Here is a 21,051-nt window from a genome sequence, read left to right as displayed (position 1 = left end):
ACATCAGCAAGCATGTATCATTCATTCCAATTTTGGTGTACCTAGAAAGCATGTAAAGAAAACGGGTCAACTACGAATAGTTGGTGAGTTTCACTAATTTAAGTAAACCATGACAAATCATTTTAATAATCATAAATTAATGATGTAATTATGCTGAGCCTACAAGTGAAAACTCTGTTAACCCAGAAACACATTTAATAACCTCTGGGGACACTGTTAACCCAGAAATACATTTAATAACCTCTGGGGACACTGTTAACCCAGAAATACATTTAATAGCCTCTGGGGACACTGTTAACCCAGAAATACATTTAATAACCTCTGGGGACACTGTTAACCCAGAACACTGTTTCGGGCCTTACAATATTAGCAACCCAGACAATTACCATCTTAATACATTACCGTAACGATTCCCGTACAATAAACATTATATAAATACATTGATTTCCATGCGATCGGCATGTACTTAAACACTTTGATAAAAACATGCTTTCCGCCCCGGGAAAATATTTAAAACAGTTCAATAAAAAGGGGCTCGTGAAAACTCACCTTCTTGTGAGCAAGATGTACTACGGTGCACGGCTACTGGTACAGATCTGTAATACGATCCCCAAAATCGTTACTACACAATTTCTATCAATATAACTTAAATTCGTGTTAACCCAGTACCGTACACGATCCGGGGAAAATGTTAACCCCGAAATACTTTTCAGGACTTAGATTGTGATATCACTTAGAGTTCTTAGTCAAAACTACCGTTAGTTTGTTTTCTCGTTTTGCGTGCCTAGCACAGTTATCCGTCTTTATGTTTTCAAAAAATGAGTTTGACCACACACGACCTGAAAATAGTTGTTATTGATATTTTCATTAAAGTGGTGAAATTAGAGCTCGGTTAGACACCCTGTTTGGCCGCGGGGCCCGTTTCCGCCTTTAATACACCGGAAACGGTTAAGTCGGGTAAAATTACCCAAATCATCCGAATTATTTTCGGATGATTTATTTTTACTTGATTAACTTAGTTTCATAAAAATCATCCATTTTTAAGGTTTTCAAACACCAGTCAGCTCGCTTAGGCGAACTTCGCCGGTTTACTCGTTTTAAGCTTAAAAGTTTGTTTTTAAGTTCCATTTAGCACAAATAAATATCCGTTTAGTCTCGGACCTTGAAATTTTGTACAAACCATATTTTGACAGTAAGGAATTTTATAAAATTTTTCCAGAATTAAGTTTTATATCTAAAATTTATTTAACCATTTTTAAACGTCATTTAAACACCAAATATGTCGAAAATACCAAACGACCTTCGAAAAATCCCAAATTTTTCTGGGATGACCCCTGTCACCCAAATAGTTCCCTGTAATTTTTCCAGAACCAAAAACTCAATTTTCATGCCATTTTTACCAAAACCGAGCTAGAAATCCCTAGAACTCGTTTTACCGAAAAGCCTACTTAGACTTCTCCAATAAACCTGAAATTTTGTGTGTGACTTTTATATGTTAAAAAAAGCCTATCTTAAATTTTCCAGAATTGTTCATGATGTTTAGCTATTTTTCATCATTTTTGGCCAAAACCGAGCATTAAATTCACCAAATATTCATCCTTTATCCAAAAATTACCAAAAATTCACAGATCTCATATTTTCATGTGTAGATCATCTCTGTGAAATTTCGTGACCCAACTCTAAGTCTACCACAATCTGTCCAAATCACATAAATCATACGAAAAACCGAACTACCTTGTGTTTCTAGCGTTAGATCGCAAAGATCTTGGTTTCTAGCCTTTGCTAGCCACTAGATACAACACCTACAAGCACAACAACACCACACCAAGCAAGTTATACCCACAATCAAGCCATTTCTTTCATGGTTTCGATTAAAACATCAAAACAAAGATTTTAACCGTAAAAATTCGTTTTTGACTCTTTTAACTACTTTCTTGGACCAAGATCCTTTGTACAACTTGTATACATCACTTGATCCTCCAAGAATCGGTTTCATCTCGGGTTTTCACCCATATTTCACTTGAAACCTCATTTTCTTGTAAATGAATCAAGAAAAGAAGAATAACACGATTATAACTCGGTCTATACCTCGTTTTCTTGCTTAAAAACTTGGATCTTTGGATGAATGTTGAAGATTGATGAGAGAAAGTTGGGGTTGGGATGTTAAAAAAAGAAAATGAAATGTTATTATGGTTAAGGTGGACCGATCGGTCCATGATAGGGTGTGGGGTGGGGCCCACATCTCAAATATAGGCCACACATTCGGATTGTGTAATCCGGATAATGTTGTGGATAATCTGGTTCAGTTCGTTTCTCGGTTAAACGTTTAATTCCGCTCAAAACGAGGCTAAAACGGTCGTTTTTCGGCTTAAAAATGAAATTTATATAAACTGATTTAAAAAAACTTTAAAAACTTAAACCATGACATTTAATGACTTAACACATCGTATTGTCGGTAATTGTGCATATTTTTCGGCTTGATCGATCGTCTCTTGCTTGGTTTGATGTTAAAGGTTTCGTTTATCGTAACCGACGTACTAATAAATCGAAATCCTTTTTCTGTGCTATAATTCACTTATCCCGAAGCTTTAATACTTCGTAAACATCACTAAACATTATATGTTTCGTTTATAATCGTAATTCCGATACGACTAGTTGTACATTTGAGTATAATTCGTACTGAGAATCTTATATACTCGTATAATCTCATTATAATTCATATATTCAATATTAAATAACACGTAAATAGTATATTCTGGCTAGGGTATACCTGAATTTGCCGGAATTGTTACATTCTCCCCCCGTTACAAAAATTTCGTCCTCGAAATTTTACGCATCAACTATTTCCTTTTGCGGAAATAGGTGGGGGTATTTCTTCCGAAATTCGTCCTTTCGTTCCCATGTATATTCTGGGCCTCGTTGCGAGTTCCATCTAACTTTGACCAACGAGATCTTATTGTGTCTAAGTTGCTTGATTTTCCCGTCTACTATTTCTATGGGTTCCTCTACAATGTTGAGTTTATCACTTATTTGGACACCCTCTAAGGGTAACGCCGATGTCTCATCCGACAGACACATTTTCAAGTTCGACACGTGAAACACATTGTGAACTGCATTCAGTTCATCAGGCAGTTCTAATCGGTATGCTATGGGGCCGATTTTTGCAGTAATGTCGAATGGTCCAATGTATCTAGGGGCTAACTTCCCCGCCTTTCCAAATCTAACCACACCCTTCCACGGTGATACTTTCAAATACACTTTATCACCTTTCTCGAATGATAACGGTTTTCTACGGGTATCGGCATAACTCTTCTGCCGATCCCGCGCGGCCTTCAGATTGTTTTTAATTTCAAGGATTTTGCTGGTCGTTTCCTGGACCAGATCTGATCTAATAACCTGTGTGTCGCCCACTTCAGTCCAGCAGAGTGGTGATCGGCATTTTCGACCATACAATGCTTCATACGGTGCTGCTTTTATACTGCTATGGTAACTGTTATTATAGGAAAATTCAACGAGCGGGAGATGTTGATCCCAATTTCCCTTAAAATCCAGTACGCATGCACGAAGCAAATCCTCCAGGGTTTGAAAGGTCCTCTCAGACTGACCGTCGGTCTGAGGGTGGTAAGCTGTGCTTAGATTAATACGTGTTCCCAGCGCTTCTTGCACAGCTTGCCAAAGCTTGGAGGTGAAATGGCTATCCCGATTGGAGATGATTGAGATGGGTATCCCATGACGAGACACAATTTCATTTATATAAATCTGCGCAAGTCTCTCGGTGTTATAATTATTTCTAATCGGAATAAAATGTGCCGATTTGGTTAATCGATCCACGACTACCCAAATTGCATCATGTCCTCGGGACGTCTTGGGGAGATGTGTCACAAAATCCATCGTGATCTGCTCCTACTTCCATTCAGGAATTTCCGGTTGTTGTAACATTCCCGAAGGTTTCTGGTGCTCCGCCTTAACCCTCGCACACGTCGTACACTTGCCGACGTATGTGGCTATATCCTTTTTCATACCCGGCCATCAGTAGAACTCCTTCACATCCTTGTACATCTTATCCGATCCCGGATGTATGGAATATTTCGATTTATGCGCTTCGTCCATGATTAATTCACGAAGGTCATGGAGGGTCGGGATCCAAATCCGATTTTTGAAATAGAGAATTTCGTCCACGCGCTGTTCGAAATTCTTCTCGTTACCGTAAAGTCCCTCTTTTTCCAATTGTTCCTCTTTTAACGCCTCGCGTTGAGCGACTCGAATCAAATCCGAAAGGTTCGACTGGACTATCATCCCCAGCGCTCGCACTCACAATGGCTTAACACGATCCTTCCTACTCAAGGCATCGGCTACGACGTTAGCCTTGCCGGGGTGATAACGGATGTCACAGTCATAGTCGCTTAAAACTCGACCCATCTTCGTTGCCTCATATTCAGTTCTTTCTGATCGAATATGTGTTGCAAACTTTTATGATCGGTGAAGATGGTGCACTTTGTACCGTAGAGATAGTGTCTCCAGATTTTAAGTGCAAAGATAATTGCTCCCAGTTCTAAGTCATGAGTAGTGTAATTTTTCTCGTGTATTTTTAACTGTCGAGAAGCATAGGCTATAACCTTATTATCTTGCATCAACACGCATCCTAACCCTCTCCGGGATGCGTCACAATACACGACAAAACCATCGTCTCCATCGGGGAGACTTAAGATTGGCGCTTGGCACAATCTTTGTTTTAGCGTTTGAAACGCCGTTTCCTGCTCTTCACCCCATTCATACTTTCGATCCTTTTGGGTCAAAAGGGTTAAAGGTTGGGCGATGCTGGAAAAGTTCTCTATAAATCGACGATAGTATCCAGCTAAGCCCAAGAATTGGCGGATTTCCTTTGGCGATTTAGGCGCTTGCCAATTCTTAACTGCTTCAACCTTACTTGGATCAACGTGTATTCTTTGGTGATTTATAACGTGACCAAGAAATTGCACTTCTTGTAACCAGAAGTTACACTTGGAGAATTTTGCATACAACTTCTCCTGATTTAGAAGCTCTAAAATTAATCTTAAGTGTTGCTCGTGCTCTTCTTTACTCTTCGAGTATATCAAAATGTCGTCAATAAACACGATGACGATTTTGTCGAGGTAGGGTTTACAGACTCGATTCATGAGATCCATGAACACTGCTGGCGCATTTGTTAGCCCGAAAGGCATAACTAAGAACTCGTAATGGCCGTAGCGAGTCCGGAATGCGGTTTTTGGGATATCCTCCTCCTGAATTTTAACCTGATGGTATCCCGATCTAAGATCTATTTTTGAGAAGTAGCTCGCACCTTGTAGTTGGTCGAACAGATCATCGATTCGGGGGAGAGGATACCTATTTTTGATTGTCAACTTGTTCAACTCCCTGTAATCAATGCACATTCTAAGGCTCCCGTCCTTCTTTTTCACGAATAGTACCGGTGCACCCCACGGGGAATAACTAGGACGTATAAATCCTTTATCCAACAATTCTTGCAACTGATTGGACAGTTCTTTCATCTCGGATGGTGCAAGTCGGTAGGGCGCCTTAGCAACAGGGCCAGCTTGAGGTAATAAGTCGATTCTGAATTCGACCTGTCGGGTTGGCGGTAATCCAGGAAGTTCCTCTGGGAAAACTTGTGGAAATTCGCGTACCACGGGAATATCGTCCACCCGTTTTTCCTCAGAATCAGTGGCCGTCAGGCTCGCTAGATACGCCACACATCCCTGACGTATATATTTTAACACCTTGAGGTGGGATATAAATGGTATCATGGTGCCGGATTTTTCTCCTTGCACTAATACCTCCTCGTCATCCGACACCCGGATCTTGACGATTTTCTTTTCACAGTTTATTTCTACTTTGTTACGTGCTAACCAATCCATTCCCACTATCACATCAAAACTACCCAATTCTACCGGTAACAAGTCAATCAGAAAGGATTGTTCGTTCAGAATAAAAGGGCAATTCCGAACTATCCGATTAACTATCATGGTTTTACCGTTAGCGACTTCTACGGTGTAAGGTTCTATAGTTTCACTAATCGGCTGGTTTGCTATCGACAGGAATTTAACGGAGACAAAACTTCTGTCGGCACCCGTATCAAATAATACAGAAGCGTAATGATCATAGACGAGAAATGTACCTGTCACTACGCTGGGGTCCTGGCGTGCTTCGTTCGCCCCCATCACGAATGCTCGGCCTCACGCCGGATTGGACGACGATGCCTGGCCCATAGTTTGCCTCCCATTCCCTCCCTGGTTCAGCTTCGGACAGTTTTTCTTGAAGTGATCTATGCCGCCGCACTCAAAGCAAGCACGGCTAGTGGTCACCATTTGACTTCCTTGCGGGTTTTGCTGTTGGGTTGGTTGGTTCCTAATTGGCTGCGCACGGATAGGTTGTGGTTGCCGGTTCAGAGTGTTCAGGTTTGTCCTACATCTCGGTGCGTAGTGCCCTTCCCTGCCACACCGATGGCACACTACCACCCTGCACTCGCCACCATGTTGGTAACCGCATTTCCCACACCTGGAAAACATCCTTGTCTGTGGTTCCTGCCTTCCGCCCGAACTAGTCATGGCGTAGTTCTGGGCAGTGGGCCTAGCACGTTTACTTTGCTGTTTTTCCCGGCTCCTATGGTCATGCGAACTCCGCTTTCCCCCAGCGGATTCTCCCGTCACCTTCAGTGACCCGCTTCTTACGAAATCATACGTGACGATACCAGCTTGTGTCACCGCACTCTCATACGTCTGGTGTCCCCCAGAATTGACTATACTCCTTACTACTGGAGTTAGTCCCCAAATATAACGCTCCACCCTCTTCGACTCTGGGTGACCATCCATGGTACCAATCGCGCCAACTCATTAAACCGGTTCGTATAACCCAAGTGGTCCGTCCCCTGCATCTCCAGATTCCACAATTCATTTTCTAATTTCTGCAATTCGTTTCTCGGGCAGAAATGTTCCAATACAAGAGCCTTGAGCTCTGTCCAGGTCATGCGGTTTGTCGTCGCCTGACCGCGAGTCTGCACTATGGTGTTCCACCATGTCAAGGCATGGTCCGTGAGTGTGCAGGTGGCGTACTTAACGACACAATCCTCGGGGCAGTTGCTGATGTTCACAACGGATTCTATTTTCTCGATCCATTTAACTAACCCATTTGGTCCTTCAGACCCGCTAAACTCTAGAGGTTTGCATAACATAAAGTCTTTGATCGAACATCCCCTGGATGCAGGAATCGTTTCAGTACGGTTCGTCTCTACAGTAGGTATAGGGCCATTACTGTCTGTAGCGACCACCGTAGGCGGTACGTCATTACTCGGAATCGTGTTATCGTTTTGTGGAGGATTAGCATTTTGTTCCCCGTTATTATTGGTGGTCGTTTGATTGCTCGGAGGGGTTGGATTGGTCGAATTGTTAATACTGGCGGCGATGTGCGATACTATATCCGGTATCGCCGCCTCCAACTGGCGAGCAATCAGACGTCTCACGTCCACTTCCGACAATTGGGCTGAACGTTTTGGTGCCATTCTACACAACATCAAGAAAATATATATAATCAATACAAGTTCCAATCCTAAAACACAACAAACATTCCATTCATTAATAAACGTTAGTACATGTTACACAAACATCCGTTCATATTACTTTCCTGTCTCTATTACATTAGTTAAGTTTTCATACGTAGGGCCTATGTCGGCATCATCTCAACATAACCCGCAACGGGTCAGTGCTTGAATGATACCCAAAAGTATCTATACTGATATGCCCCAAAAAAGACCCCCCCTAAGGGCCAGTGGTTGTATTATAACTAAACAAGATTCACTCCATGTTAGCATCACCACTAACTACTTACACAACGTATCAAAAAGCGGTCCCTGTCTATTCCCATCCCAACACAACTAAACACGGTGGTAAACCAACCCCACCAATATCGCCACCAACACCACCAACACAGCCATCATAACCCGGACCCGCATCTCCATCCGGCCGAGCATCCATTGGGAGTATGAGCACTCCCTCTTCAGCTGGGCAATCGCATACTGATGGTCCAGTATGCAATCCCCCAAGTACATCCTCCTCTGGACTCCCACCGTCAGGGCGGCGGAGTGCTCATTCACCTGTTCGGTGAGCACTCGGAGCCAGGCCGCCGCGTCCCGTTCCTGTCTAGGAAGACCCCACACAGGTGGAGTCGCAGGCTCGGGCTGAGAGCGGGAGGACTCGCCCCTGCGGGTAGCAGGTCTGGGTGGGGGCGAGGTAGGTCGGACATGTGGGATACTGATCCGCGCCGTGAGGCGGGGTCCGAATCTGGGGGGTGCAGGGGCGGCCTGTGGTGCGGATGGGGTAGGGGATCTGGCAATCCTAGCTGGGGAGGACTGGCCGGAACTCCTAAGGCTAGCCTCGCTAGGCTCTGTGCTAGATGCTACGAGTGGGCTCCCAGAGTCCCCGGAGCTGACCTCCTCCGGGTCCTCCTCAATCGACAAACTAGGAGTTCTTGACATTTTACCTGCACACAAGTTAACAAACATATAGTTCTTTCCATAGTGTAAATCATAATCAAATTAATATACACTTACTTATACAACTTGACCACTTAACAATATTATCACATATTTGCACGTATGTTGCCAATTTTACCTATTAAAGTCCCCCGTGACTTTCCCTGAATTCCCTCGTGCAGACAAGTCTGTTATTATGTTCCGGACCATAATAACCCACTTGTCCATCCAAGTTCATCCCAATCTCGTCACAATAAATTATTAGTTGATATTCAGATCCTATAATACTTGAGCTACTGGTTATATTTTAGGTATCTTTTAAAGACATCCTAATTCTTTATAACCAATGGCTCTGATACCAAGTTCTGTAACACCCCGTAACTGCAGCGGAAACGTACACGGGATGCAACAGACACATCTGATATCAACAGCATTGCTTATAAAGAAAACACCACTACATTAATTTAAACGAATTACATTGTTCCGAGTTTCGTTACCATCTAGGTGTTATCACATAAGTTTTACCGATAGTACATTAACATATTTAAAACAAAATATAGACTCTTAAGCTTCCACAAAATAGCACACATCAGCAAGCATGTATCATTCATTCCAATTTTGGTGTACCTAGAAAGCATGTAAAGAAAACGGGTCAACTACGAATAGTTGGTGAGTTTCACTAATTTAAGTAAACCATGACAAATCATTTTAATAATCATAAATTAATGATGTAATTATGTTGAGCCTACAAGTGAAAACTCTGTTAACCCAGAAACACATTTAATAACCTCTGGGGACACTGTTAACCCAAAAATACATTTAATAACCTCTGGGGACACTGTTAACCCAGAAATACATTTAATAGCCTCTGGGGACACTGTTAACCCAGAAATACATTTAATAACCTCTGGGGACACTGTTAACCCAGAACACTGTTTCGGGCCTTACAATATTAGCAACCCAGACAATTACCATCTTAATACATTACCGTACGATTCCCGTACAATAAACATTATATAAATACATTGATTTCCATGCGATCGGCATGTACTTAAACACTTTGATAAAAACATGCTTTCCGCCCCGGGAAAATATTTAAAACAGTTCAATAAAAAGGGGCTCGTGAAAACTCACCTTCTTGTGAGCAAGATGTACTACGGTGCACGGCTACTTGTACAGATCTGTAATACGATCCCCCAAATCGTTACTACACAATTTCTATCAATATAACTTAAATTCGTGTTAACCGGTACGTCTAGGGACACTGTTAACCCAGTACCGTACACGATCTGGGGACAATGTTAACCCCGAAATACTTTTCAGGACTTAGATTGTGATATCACTTAGAGTTCTTTAGTCAAAACTACCGTTAGTTTGTTTTCTCGTTTTGCGTGCCTAGCACGGTTATCCGTCGTTATGTTTTCAAAAAAATGAGTTTGACCACACACGACCTGAAAATAGTTGTTATTGATATTTTCATTAAAGTGGTGAAATTAGAGCTCGGTTAGACACCCTGTTTGGCCGCGGGGCCCGTTTCCGCCTTTAATACACCGGAAACGGTTAAGTCGGGTAAAATTACCCAAATCATTCGAATTATTTTCGGATGATTTATTTTTACTTGATTAACTTAGTTTCATAAAAATCATCCATTTTTAAGGTTTTCAAACGCCAGTCAGCTCGCTTAGGCGAACTTCGCCGGTTTACTCGTTTTAAGCTTTAAAAGTTTGTTTTTAAGTTCCATTTAGCACAAATAAATATCCTTTTATTCTCGGACCTTGAAATTTTGTACAAACCATATTTTGAAAGTAAGGAATTTTATAAAATTTTTCCAGAATTAATTTTTATATCTAAAATTTATTTAGCCATTTTTAAACGTCATTTAAACACCAAATATGTCGAAAATACCAAACGACCTTCGAAAAATCCCAAATTTTTCTGGGATGACCCCTGTCACCCAAATAGTTCCCTGTAATTTTTCCAGAACCAAAAACTCATTTTTCATGCCATTTTTACCAAAACCGAGCTAGAAATCCCTAGAACTCGTTTTACCGAAAAGCCTACTTAGATTTCTCCAATGAACCTGAAATTTTGTGTGTGACTTTTATATATTATAAAAAGCTTATCTTAAATTTTCCAGAATTTTTCATGATGTTTAGCTATTTTTCACCATTTTTGGCCAAAACCGAGCATTAAATTCACCAAATATTCATCCTTTATCCAAATATTACCAAAAATTCACAGATCTCATATTTTCATGTGTAGATCATCTCTGTGAAATTTCGTGACCCAAATCTAAGTCTACCACAATCTGTCCAAATCACATAAACCATACGAAAAACCGAACTACCTTGTGTTTCTAGCGTTAGATCGCAAAGATCTTGGTTTCTAGCCTTTGCTAGCCACTAGATACAACACCTACAAGCACAACAACACCACACCAAGCAAGTTATACCCACAATCAAGCCATTTCTTTCATGGTTTCGATTAAAACATCAAAACAAAGATTTTAACCGTAAAAATTCGTTTTTGACTCTTTTAACTACTTTCTTGGACCAAGATCCTTTGTATAACTTGTATACATCACTTGATCCTCCAAGAATCGGTTTCATCTCGGGTTTTCACCCATATTTCACTTGAAACCTCATTTTCTTGTAAATGAATCAAGAAAAGAAGAATAACACGATTATAACTCGGTCTATACCTCGTTTTCTTGCTTAAAAACTTGGATCTTTGGATGAATGTTGAAGATTGATGAGAGAAAGTTGGGGTTGGGATGTTAAAAAAAGAAAATGAAATGTTATTATGGTTAAGGTGGACCGATCGGTCCATGATAGGGTGTGGGGTGGGGCCCACATCTCAAATATAGGCCACACATTCGGATTGTGTAATCCGGATAATGTTGTGAATAATCTGGTTCAGTTCGTTTCTCGGTTAAACGTTTAATTCCGCTCAAAACGAGGCCAAAACGGTCGTTTTTCGGCTTAAAAATGAAATTTATATAAAACTGATTTTAAAAAACTTTAAAAACTTAAACCATGACATTTAATGACTTAACACATCGTATTGTCGGTAATTGTGCATCTTTTTCGGCTTGATCGATCGTCTCTTGCTTGGTTTGATGTTAAAGGTTTCGTTTATCGTACCGACGTACTAATAAATCGAAATCCTTTTTCTGTGCTATAATTCACTTATCCCGAAGCTTTAATACTTCGTAAACATCACTAAACATTATATGTTTCGTCTATAATGTAATTCCCGATTCGTTCGGGTTTCAATAACCGTTCATCGATTAACCGTAATTCCGATACGACTAGTTGTACATTTAAGTATAATTCGTACTGAGAATCTTATATACTCGTATAATCTCATTATAATTCATATATTCAATATTAAATAACACGTAAATAGTATATTCCGGCTAGGGTATACCTGAATTTGCCGGAATTGTTACACTAGTTGTTTGGTTCCCTATATATAAAACATGCATGTATAGGGTTTTGGTTGGTTGTTCACATTGAGAGAAGTTGAAAACTTTGAGAGCCACCATCTAGAGAGCAATACGTGTAATCTCATGTACCAGACGGTTTAATAATATAATCGTGTGCATTTGGAGTATTACATCGTGTTCATCATATTTATTATTTTGTATCATTGTTCTTGAATCACCACTTTGTTAGGATTCCGCACTAACATCGTGTTCGGGTTGATATCATATTGTAGTGATCCAGATTCGGGACTTACACGTTGCAAACTTGGAATTAATTTGTGATTCTTGATCCTCATGCATTAACCGGCCTCACCGACGTGATTTATCGAACATACTCTAATCAAATAACACTCTTGCAACCCGTTCAAACTCAACTTATCCAAGCGATTCCGAATCAATCTACCTCTCCTACTGAAGCTCATATGGATCAAATCGTTCAAGATGCTAAAGTTCCAAGGTTCCAAGTCATGCGAAATTGAAGATTAAAGCTACTAGAAGACTTTTGTCGCTCGTCGTATTATATCTTATTTAATTTTGATTTTTTGCTTTGTATCGACTCTTTAGTAATTTTCGGATTGACGTTTTTATAAATTATTGAAGTACTAGTTATTATTTCTTATTGTTATGTCTCTCGAATAAAGCTAATCCTACCTCCTAAATTAGATGTCTATTCTCCGATTCTTATCCGCCCTAACAAATTCGTCTTGTAATCTTATTTAAAGGTTTATCGAAGGGTTATTTTACAAAATTCCCCACTATAAATAACCAAACTATAAATTTTTGTTTATTTAAAAGATGCTCACTTATAACTCTTTTCCCCAAAATATTTCTATTTTACTATTGAAATTATATTTTCAAACATTTTGTAAATCCACACGATGAGACAAATCATGTGGAGCAAACGACGATGACAGTAACTATGGTCCGGAACATAATTATCAAAGTCCTCGCATGAAAATCATAATACGTACAATTGTATGTCATAATATAGAATCGTAAGTAGTTGGGATAACGGTACAACTGTATAGATTATAAGGACACGCTGGATACACCGCTGGTACATCCTATATATAAGTGTCCTTATTGGATATTCATTTGGAGTGTTACTTCGACTACTTAAAGTTTCGTGTTTTGATGAATTTTGAGATTACATTTAAAGTTTTCTTTCCTCAAAATTTACTGGTTTTGTTATGGTATTCTTTAATTTCGAGATGAAATTCCCAAAAATAGGGGATATTGTAACAACTCATATTTTTCTCATGTAATATTTTTTAACCATTACCCAAACCATTTTTATGTTTGGGAAATTGCATCAATAAAATATCAGGTTTATCAAATTATTATTTTATTATTTTTATTTGTTTATTATATTTATTTAATAATATAATTAACTATGAAACATATACAATTTAACCCTACACGTTACTTTAACATGGTCATGTATCCATCTCTATTGTTGGAGGACCAATTTGCAAATTCTGTCAAAGTATTATATTGATTTGTGATACTTGATCCTCATGCCATAACCGGCCTCACCAATGTGATTAATTAGGAACATAAGACCTCGTTGATTCTTATTGATTTATTAAACAAACCGACATAACTTGTATAATAATATACCATATTACCACCATTATAATTCAATTAAACCTTCTCACACGATCCTTGAAGCATCTATAACTAATTATACTAGCTTAGCCGTTGTCTAGCGTCTTGATCATCGCCTTTGCCGGCTTCCATTGGGTCTAATTAACCATCTATTAACCATCGTTGTAGGTAAAGTATTATATGGATGTGTTCGTCTTGTTTCACTCATCATTAAACCTATGGTTAATTGGCAAAACAATTTACATGTTGGCGGATTCGATTTTCTAGGGTTCTTAGCCTAATTTGGTTTTCGCGCTGTCTGGTTAAAATTAATCAGTTTAAGCATATAATCAATCAACACACCAGCGCACATGGCTGGTGTGTGTTTGTTCAAGACTCTGCTTTGGCTAGGGGCGCGGGTTCGAGCCACCCCTGGCCCGTTTGGGTTTCTTTTTTGGTAACAATTCTTTTATGCTATATATTAATATATTAATCATATAAATTTTATTATTAATATTATATATATAATAATAAATCAATATTTTTTACAAAACGACACATTAACTAGTCATTTTCCGAACCTTGGTTAAAAACCACACAAACACACACACACACATATATATGTATATATGTGTGTGTGTATGTATGTATATAACATTATTATAAATTGATAAAGGTTTAATATTTAAAAAGGGTTTTAATCTAAAATATTTATCTAAAATTTATCATGCTAATTAACATATTAAAATATAGCATAAGTTCAAGTATTTTATAAAAAAAATTATATTTGCTATAAATGTAATTTTATTTGCAATACAAATTTAAAAGAAATCTTTATTAATAATAAAAATGTATATAAATACATTAAACGTATTTTTAGTTTAAAATAAACATTTAAATCAAATCTCTTTATATAATCTATCTAAAATTTTATAAATATTTATTTAAATATTTTATTTATAAGTATAATTTTACATAATTAAAATATACTATTTGTTAAAGTAATAACTCAAAGTAATAAAGTTGGCAATAACTTTAAGTAATAAATAATTTTCACAAGAAAATTCATGATCATAAAAGTCCCGTGTCGCTATCTAGTTATAGATCTGTTGTTTAATTTATCATTATTTCCGCAATTATTGTTACTTAGGATTTCTCGTCGGTAATTCCCGAAGAACGTGATCTACTCCTTTTCTTATCAAATCATTATCACTTTGCACATTTGATAAGGTGAGTATTCACTCCCTTTTCACTTATTTTTAACCATTTTGGGGACATATGCGTATCGTATTGTATTTACCTATTATTTAATATCCACATTAGCAAACTGTTAACCTTGTATGCATATCGATTACTTGCCTAACCTGCTATATGTTTATTCACTTAGTTGTCCGCATTCGGAGAGGTCTGTCATTATCACAGTAATAGTATGATCATACGACCGTCGTAGAAGCCAATGCCCACTTCACAAAGCAACGGTTTTACCGATACTCATTATTTTTTCATTAGCTTAATTGTTTTATCTCATAGGAACAGTTTTGCGTTTTTATATTATATTGTATCTTAAATTAACTAGGTGTTTTACTCACTCAACATTGTGTTGACAAAATTATTTTATTTTATATGCATATGCAGGTTATCATTTGAACTGATTCATGATTGCTGAAGATTGTAGGATTGCTTATGTTAGAAGAAACATTATCAAGAAAATAAATCAAGAAGTAGTTTTATATTTTGAATTATTAATTATCTTGTTGCCTTTACATTTAATTTAAGTACTTTATTTGGAATTGTTGAATATTTAATTTAAATATATAGATATTGCCACTTTAAATTATTGCATGATAGTATCTTAAGAGCTGTGAACAATCAGCTCACGTCCCGGCATTTCCGCCTTAGGTTAGGATTTGACACTTAAGTGAAATTGTGGCCAACAACTATTAAGAGGCGTATGGATCGATCCTAGATTATATGGACGTGAATGGTATGTTTGTGGATGGCTGAGTGTATGCTAACACCCCCGTCGCACTATTTGGGTATATAGTTTTGTAGGACTACGTAGCCCCACTAGTATGTTTTATATATTTCGGCTAAAGGGTATCATCCGTAAGATATGATTTACTTATTGACTTACTTTATCTAGCATCATATAATTTTCTTTGTTGTATATCTTCATAATGTGTTATCTTTATCTTTTGTTTGTTTGAGCCTATCATCCGTACTGGGCATTCCGTAAACTTTTCCCTCAATAGGTTCACATGTAAATTTGGGTGGGATGGAGAGAGTGAAATCAATTTAAGAATGCTTATGAAGATTGATGTTTAGTGGAATTATGTCTCCTGTCTCTATATACCTTTGTACCCGTACGTTGTGTCACGTCAGCTCATTTTCGGGTTGGGGTGTTACAGATTCAAGGACAAGAAGAACAATCAAATTGATGATGTACTTAAATGTTAAATCTTTTGTACTTTGATTTTGGAAGTAATTTCCATTTTTTTATCTTAATAATGTGTTATCTTTTGTTTGGTTGAGACTTTCATTCGTACTAGGCATTCGGGTCATTTCGTAAATATTCCCCTCAACAGGTTCACATGTTACTTTGGGTGGGATTGAGAGAGAAATAAATTTTAGGATGCTTATGAAGATTGACGTCTAGTGGAATTATGTCTTCTGTCTATGTATACCTCTTGACACGTACGTTGTGACACCTCAGCTCATTTTCAGGTTGGGGTGTTACAATTTTAAAGGAAAGAAGAACAATCAAATTGATGATGTACTTAAATGTTAAATCCTTTGTACTTTTCTTTTGGAAGTAATTTCTAATTTTGTTTTATGAAGGTCCCCGTAAGGTGTACAGATCTATCAAGTTTCGAATCTAATGTGTTCAAGGGAGCGGATATCAATTGAACCGATAAGTACGAATCGAACCTAGAACAAGAAAAGTGTAGAAATATATAGAGATGAACATACGCATTCACCAAATAACTTCTTGTATTTCTTCGGTGGTTCGGACAGTTTCTCGTGAGAGAACCTGAAAAACCAAAAGTTACAAATTCAACTGTCAGGTTTTCTCCCTTTTATAGTGTGGGAGGCTCGGTGGGCTTGCTGGGCTTTATGTCCACCAACCCAAGCCCATTACATTATAAAACACCAACCCAACACTCTAACTAAATAACAAACCAAAACTAACTAAAATTACAATAGTGAATAATTAAAATTATCATTGTGACAAAATATTAACGATGTCAAATTTTGAAGCCGACATCAAATATAGTATCAAAATTTTAATCTTTGATGTGTAATGGATTAAGTGGTAGACTTTACTCATTGTAATACATTTCTTTTTAAGTAATGTAATTTATTTCTTTCAAGATTTTGATGTGTATTATGAAAGTTGTAAGTATCTTAAGTGTTTTTGGTTACATCTAAGGTGATTCAATCAATGGTGGATTATGAATAATTGAAATATTCTCAACCATCCCTAAATGAGCTAAGAATGAAATACGAGCATCTCAATGCACTCTGAGCATGATAGTATTTCCTTAAGCATAAGTTATGCTACCAAGCATGTCAAAGTCTTCAATAACATATAGGTGTTTTCAACACTACTTTGAGCAAAACGTTTTCCCAAAGCTTCAAGTTTTGGTACCGAGCAAAACTTGATGTTGAGCAACGACTTAACCATGAATCACAAGTGTTTGTGTGGGTCGAGCATGGAGTTGCAATTAATAACACAATCGCAATATTGTTTGTAGGGAGTTAAGGATTTTGTCTAGGAGTTAATCCTAGGAAAATATATCACGAGCATCTTATTGGTCTCAAGCAAATATCATAATGAAGATCAATTCTGACACTGAGAACATTTATTCACGATCAAGGGGTCTTCTTGCTTGAGGTAACATGCTTTGCAAAGTAAGATTTGCTCGTGAATATGAAGACATGATTGAAAGGACTATTTGGCCGATGCATACTAGAAGGCTGTCAGGTGTCCTTATAAATATAATGATTGTTAAACTTGATGGGACACCCCTGACGACTCACCTAAAATTTATTATAACCGTCATTCCATTTGTCTGAAACCCTAATTCCTTGTACTAAGCTTTAAATGAACAACCAACGAGAAATTATTTTAAAGTTATTTCAGATCTTTGTTTTCTTATTTAGTAATTTACTACTTATTGTAGATTCCACCTGCTTTAATTAGTGTTCTTCAATATTCAATTTGTTCTTGTCTGATTTTATATTAAAAACTGATCCTGACACTTACCTTCAATCTTATTTATTTATTTCCACAGACTTTTCCTCACGCCATTAAGAATCTCACGATTAGGTTATATAATTTAATTTTAATCCAATGCAGCGAATTTGGTCGGTAAAACACGAGCGTACAGTTGGTAGTGGCTGTGTGTTTTTGTGATACCGGAACTAAACCTAAAAAATATATTCCTCAAATTAACATACTTACAATAAAATTAATATATTTAAAACAATGTTCATTCGGTCAGTAAAACCCAAGCATTGCGTTGCAGCGACGATTTGACGCATATTCGGTGGGTATCGGTTTCGTTCATAATGGTACAATAATTATACCCAAAGTATAAATTCGTCGAATTAACATATATAACAAAAGATAAAACATTTTACATGATGTTTATTGGACAGTAAAACCTGGGCATTAGTAAATACGAGCATTGAAATCCGGATGTTGGTAAAAATAAAGCAATAAGATGGAGAGTCAATGCGAATTCATAACCATCAGCTATGTTATTTAAGATATAAACATATATAGTGAAATCCAAACGTTAAATCCCAGAAATAAATTCCTCAAATTAACATATAAAAAAGGAAGTTGTTTAAAACTATATTTATTCGGTTGATAAATTCCGGGTGTTGGTTAAACTCAAGCGTTGAGTTGGTGAGTCGACCCGAATCCGTCCGATTACAGTTACGTTCATTATGGTTCTTCAACTAAAACAAAAAAAATAATATAATAAACTGAAGTGGACCATCATGGTGGTGTTGGGCTGTAAATTCGGGATTGGTAAAACTCAAGCTTGATCGGTCCCGGGCGTTAAGGCGGCGAGTGTGCGAATTCAATCAATTTTCGTTTTGTTTGTTACGGTATCGGTATCAAAACTGAAAAAAAACTAAAAAAAATTGATGTGCATGGATGTTGGTCCGCGACTTGTTGCAACACAAAAATCGTCTTTTAGTCTATGTATAGATAATAGTATTTTACCAGATGTAGCACACGCCTTCCTTAAAAATAGAGATAAAATACATGATCAAGAAAACAACATCCAAACGCATCATACTCTTTACAAAATGTTTCCTAATAGTGCGCAAAATTATGCATCCTCCAACTCATTTTGCAATACCAAATATGTGATATACAGTTTGTTACGTTCCCACCATCACTTAATTCATTGCAACAACTAAAACAATTTTGTTTATAACGATTAATTCATTACAATTACGTTTTCAATCATCTTTATATTTTCGTAACTATAAATTACATATATGTTTTATGTGCTTCATTCCTTTTCATGTAAATCAATTAACACTTGTGCACATAAAACCAAAGATAGTGTTCTTTCCTTTTTCAATAAAGAACGAAACCATGACGAGATTTTTTTCGACTACATGGTGGAACTTTATCCTGGAAGTGGCACATGTTGTTCTACGTGTTTTGGCACATGGGTTTGCCGCAACTTCAGTTGTCACGATAATGACTAGCAATCAAGAAATCTATATGTTGGACCACATACCGATTGCTAAAGCTCATTATAATTATTCTTCTGCGTTGAAGTAATTTATGTTAATGACTGGAATACAACGTTAGATGATTTGTGATTTTAACACATTTTATGTTTATAATGTGATGTGTTTTAGGTACAAACTCGTCGCAGATGCACTAGTATGTGTTTTCTCTCTACTATCCTCGATTCTAGTTTACAAGAAAACGAGAAGCTCTTATACAGAACATATATCTTCTTTCTATTTTAATTTGCTTATTCATGATGTGGTAAGTTCACAACATGATTTATTTTTATTTCCAGGTCAGATATAGATGAAAAAACATATATCATGTTTCGGACTGCTATATCTAACTCTTAAAAATAAAAGATGTGTTCTTGGGTTGGTTGATGTGTTTTAACACATCTAATTCTAATTAAAGAGGTTGACCATCAACCTGTTTAATCAAACTACTCAACCAGCTAATTTGTTTAACCCATTTTTAATTATAGCCCACCAACCGAATTAAAACATATAGAACTTAATTACGATAGGCTAAACTGATCAATTTTTGATAGCGTAGTTGTTTTTCGTTTGTGTTCAAGAAATTATTGTGAAGCAAATCCACTTGTTTGCGATTTATTTTTTTTTTTCATTCTACAAAATGGAACCTATGTAACATTTAAATCGCAACAAAACTTGTTAAATTTCTTCCACTTGTTGCATCGTGAATGGTTTGAGGGCTAGCAGCGCAGATTGTCGCTTGTTTGCCTTCAATTTCGATGTAAAAGAATACATTAACATTTTTGAGTTCTAAACATATATTAAAATCTTTGAAAGCCCGTATTTTAGTATTGAATAAAAAATTTGCAGGTGATGATGACATTGGTGATATCTGGATGTGCGGCGGCAACTGGTGTTGGATTCGTGGCACTAAAAGGTATTGAAAAACCGGGAATCAGCTGGGCTCCTATATGTCATTTGGCTCGAAAGTTCTGTCTAATGGGCGCCCTTTCGATTGCATTTTCTTATGCGGCTTTTGCTTGCATGATCATCCTCACTTTCATCTCAGCATGGAAGCTCAAATTACTTGCGACACATTAAGCAATTATATGTTGGCATTTTATGTGTATTATATTAACTTATTTTAATCATACTTTTTTTATAATTAATGCACTTTATTCTAGCTCATGAAGTCTTGATTTCATATTATTGATCTTCTTTTAAGAAAGAAATGATTTGAATGTTACATACGATTCATTGTGTTATTAGAGTATTTGATTCATTGTCGATCAACAAATTGCGGTTGATAACATAAGAAACTTTAAGATACGTTGAAGTTAACTATCTAAATATTACGTTATAAGTCCTTATACAAATATAATAAATAAATCTCTTTTAATTCTAATTTTTTCAATAATTCCCCGGTAAGCTAGATTGGGGTAATATTAAGTAGATTCTATCTTGAATCCTTTGGTTTGCAAAGGGTTTTGAAAATACATCGATCAACTACTTGAGCTTTATAGAATCAAATTATATTTTAATATCCCCATTATTTACAACTACTATAAAAACGTCTACTAATATCGGTCTAAAAAATGGATTACAATAGTGTGAGATCCAAACGTCGAATAAAATGCAGTGCACGTTTTAGTTTGAGAAATTTTCCAAACTAGTATATAAGAACGAAACTAACATTATTTAATGCTCAGTATAAACTAGGTGGCAAACCTGCTGC

General features: G+C 37.0%; 1 protein-coding gene across 1 annotated transcript; it reads left to right on the top strand.

The window, feature by feature from the left end:
- Positions 1-18,673: 18,673 nt before the first annotated feature.
- On the top strand, positions 18,674-20,646 carry LOC143607214 (CASP-like protein 1F1). The gene is made up of 3 exons (XM_077082742.1): positions 18,674-19,385; positions 19,470-19,602; positions 20,187-20,646. Exons 1-3 carry the CDS (start codon positions 19,105-19,107, stop codon positions 20,415-20,417), a joined length of 645 nt encoding a protein of 214 aa, XP_076938857.1. The 5' UTR covers positions 18,674-19,104; the 3' UTR covers positions 20,418-20,646.
- The last annotated feature ends 405 nt before the right edge of the window (positions 20,647-21,051 follow it).

Source organism: Bidens hawaiensis, unplaced genomic scaffold, assembly GCF_021521415.1.
Source record: "Bidens hawaiensis isolate Kalapana, Puna unplaced genomic scaffold, B.hawaiensis_p1.1 tig00080381_1, whole genome shotgun sequence".
Taxonomy (NCBI): domain Eukaryota; kingdom Viridiplantae; phylum Streptophyta; class Magnoliopsida; order Asterales; family Asteraceae; genus Bidens; species Bidens hawaiensis.
Note: the sequence above shows the minus strand (reverse complement) of the source record. Positions and strands in the feature narration are given on the sequence as shown.

What these genes read in the sequence shown, in the direction of transcription:
- LOC143607214 (XM_077082742.1), top strand. Translation starts at nt 19,105, where the DNA reads ATGTGCTTCATTCCTTTTCATGTAAATCAATTAACACTTGTGCACATA. An exon ending in AATTATTCTTCTGCGTTGAA is followed by an intron (nt 19,386 to 19,469) that starts GTAATTTATGTT and finishes GATGTGTTTTAG; the next exon opens with GTACAAACTCGTCGCAGATG. An exon ending in ATTTGCTTATTCATGATGTG is followed by an intron (nt 19,603 to 20,186) that starts GTAAGTTCACAA and finishes AAAAATTTGCAG; the next exon opens with GTGATGATGACATTGGTGAT.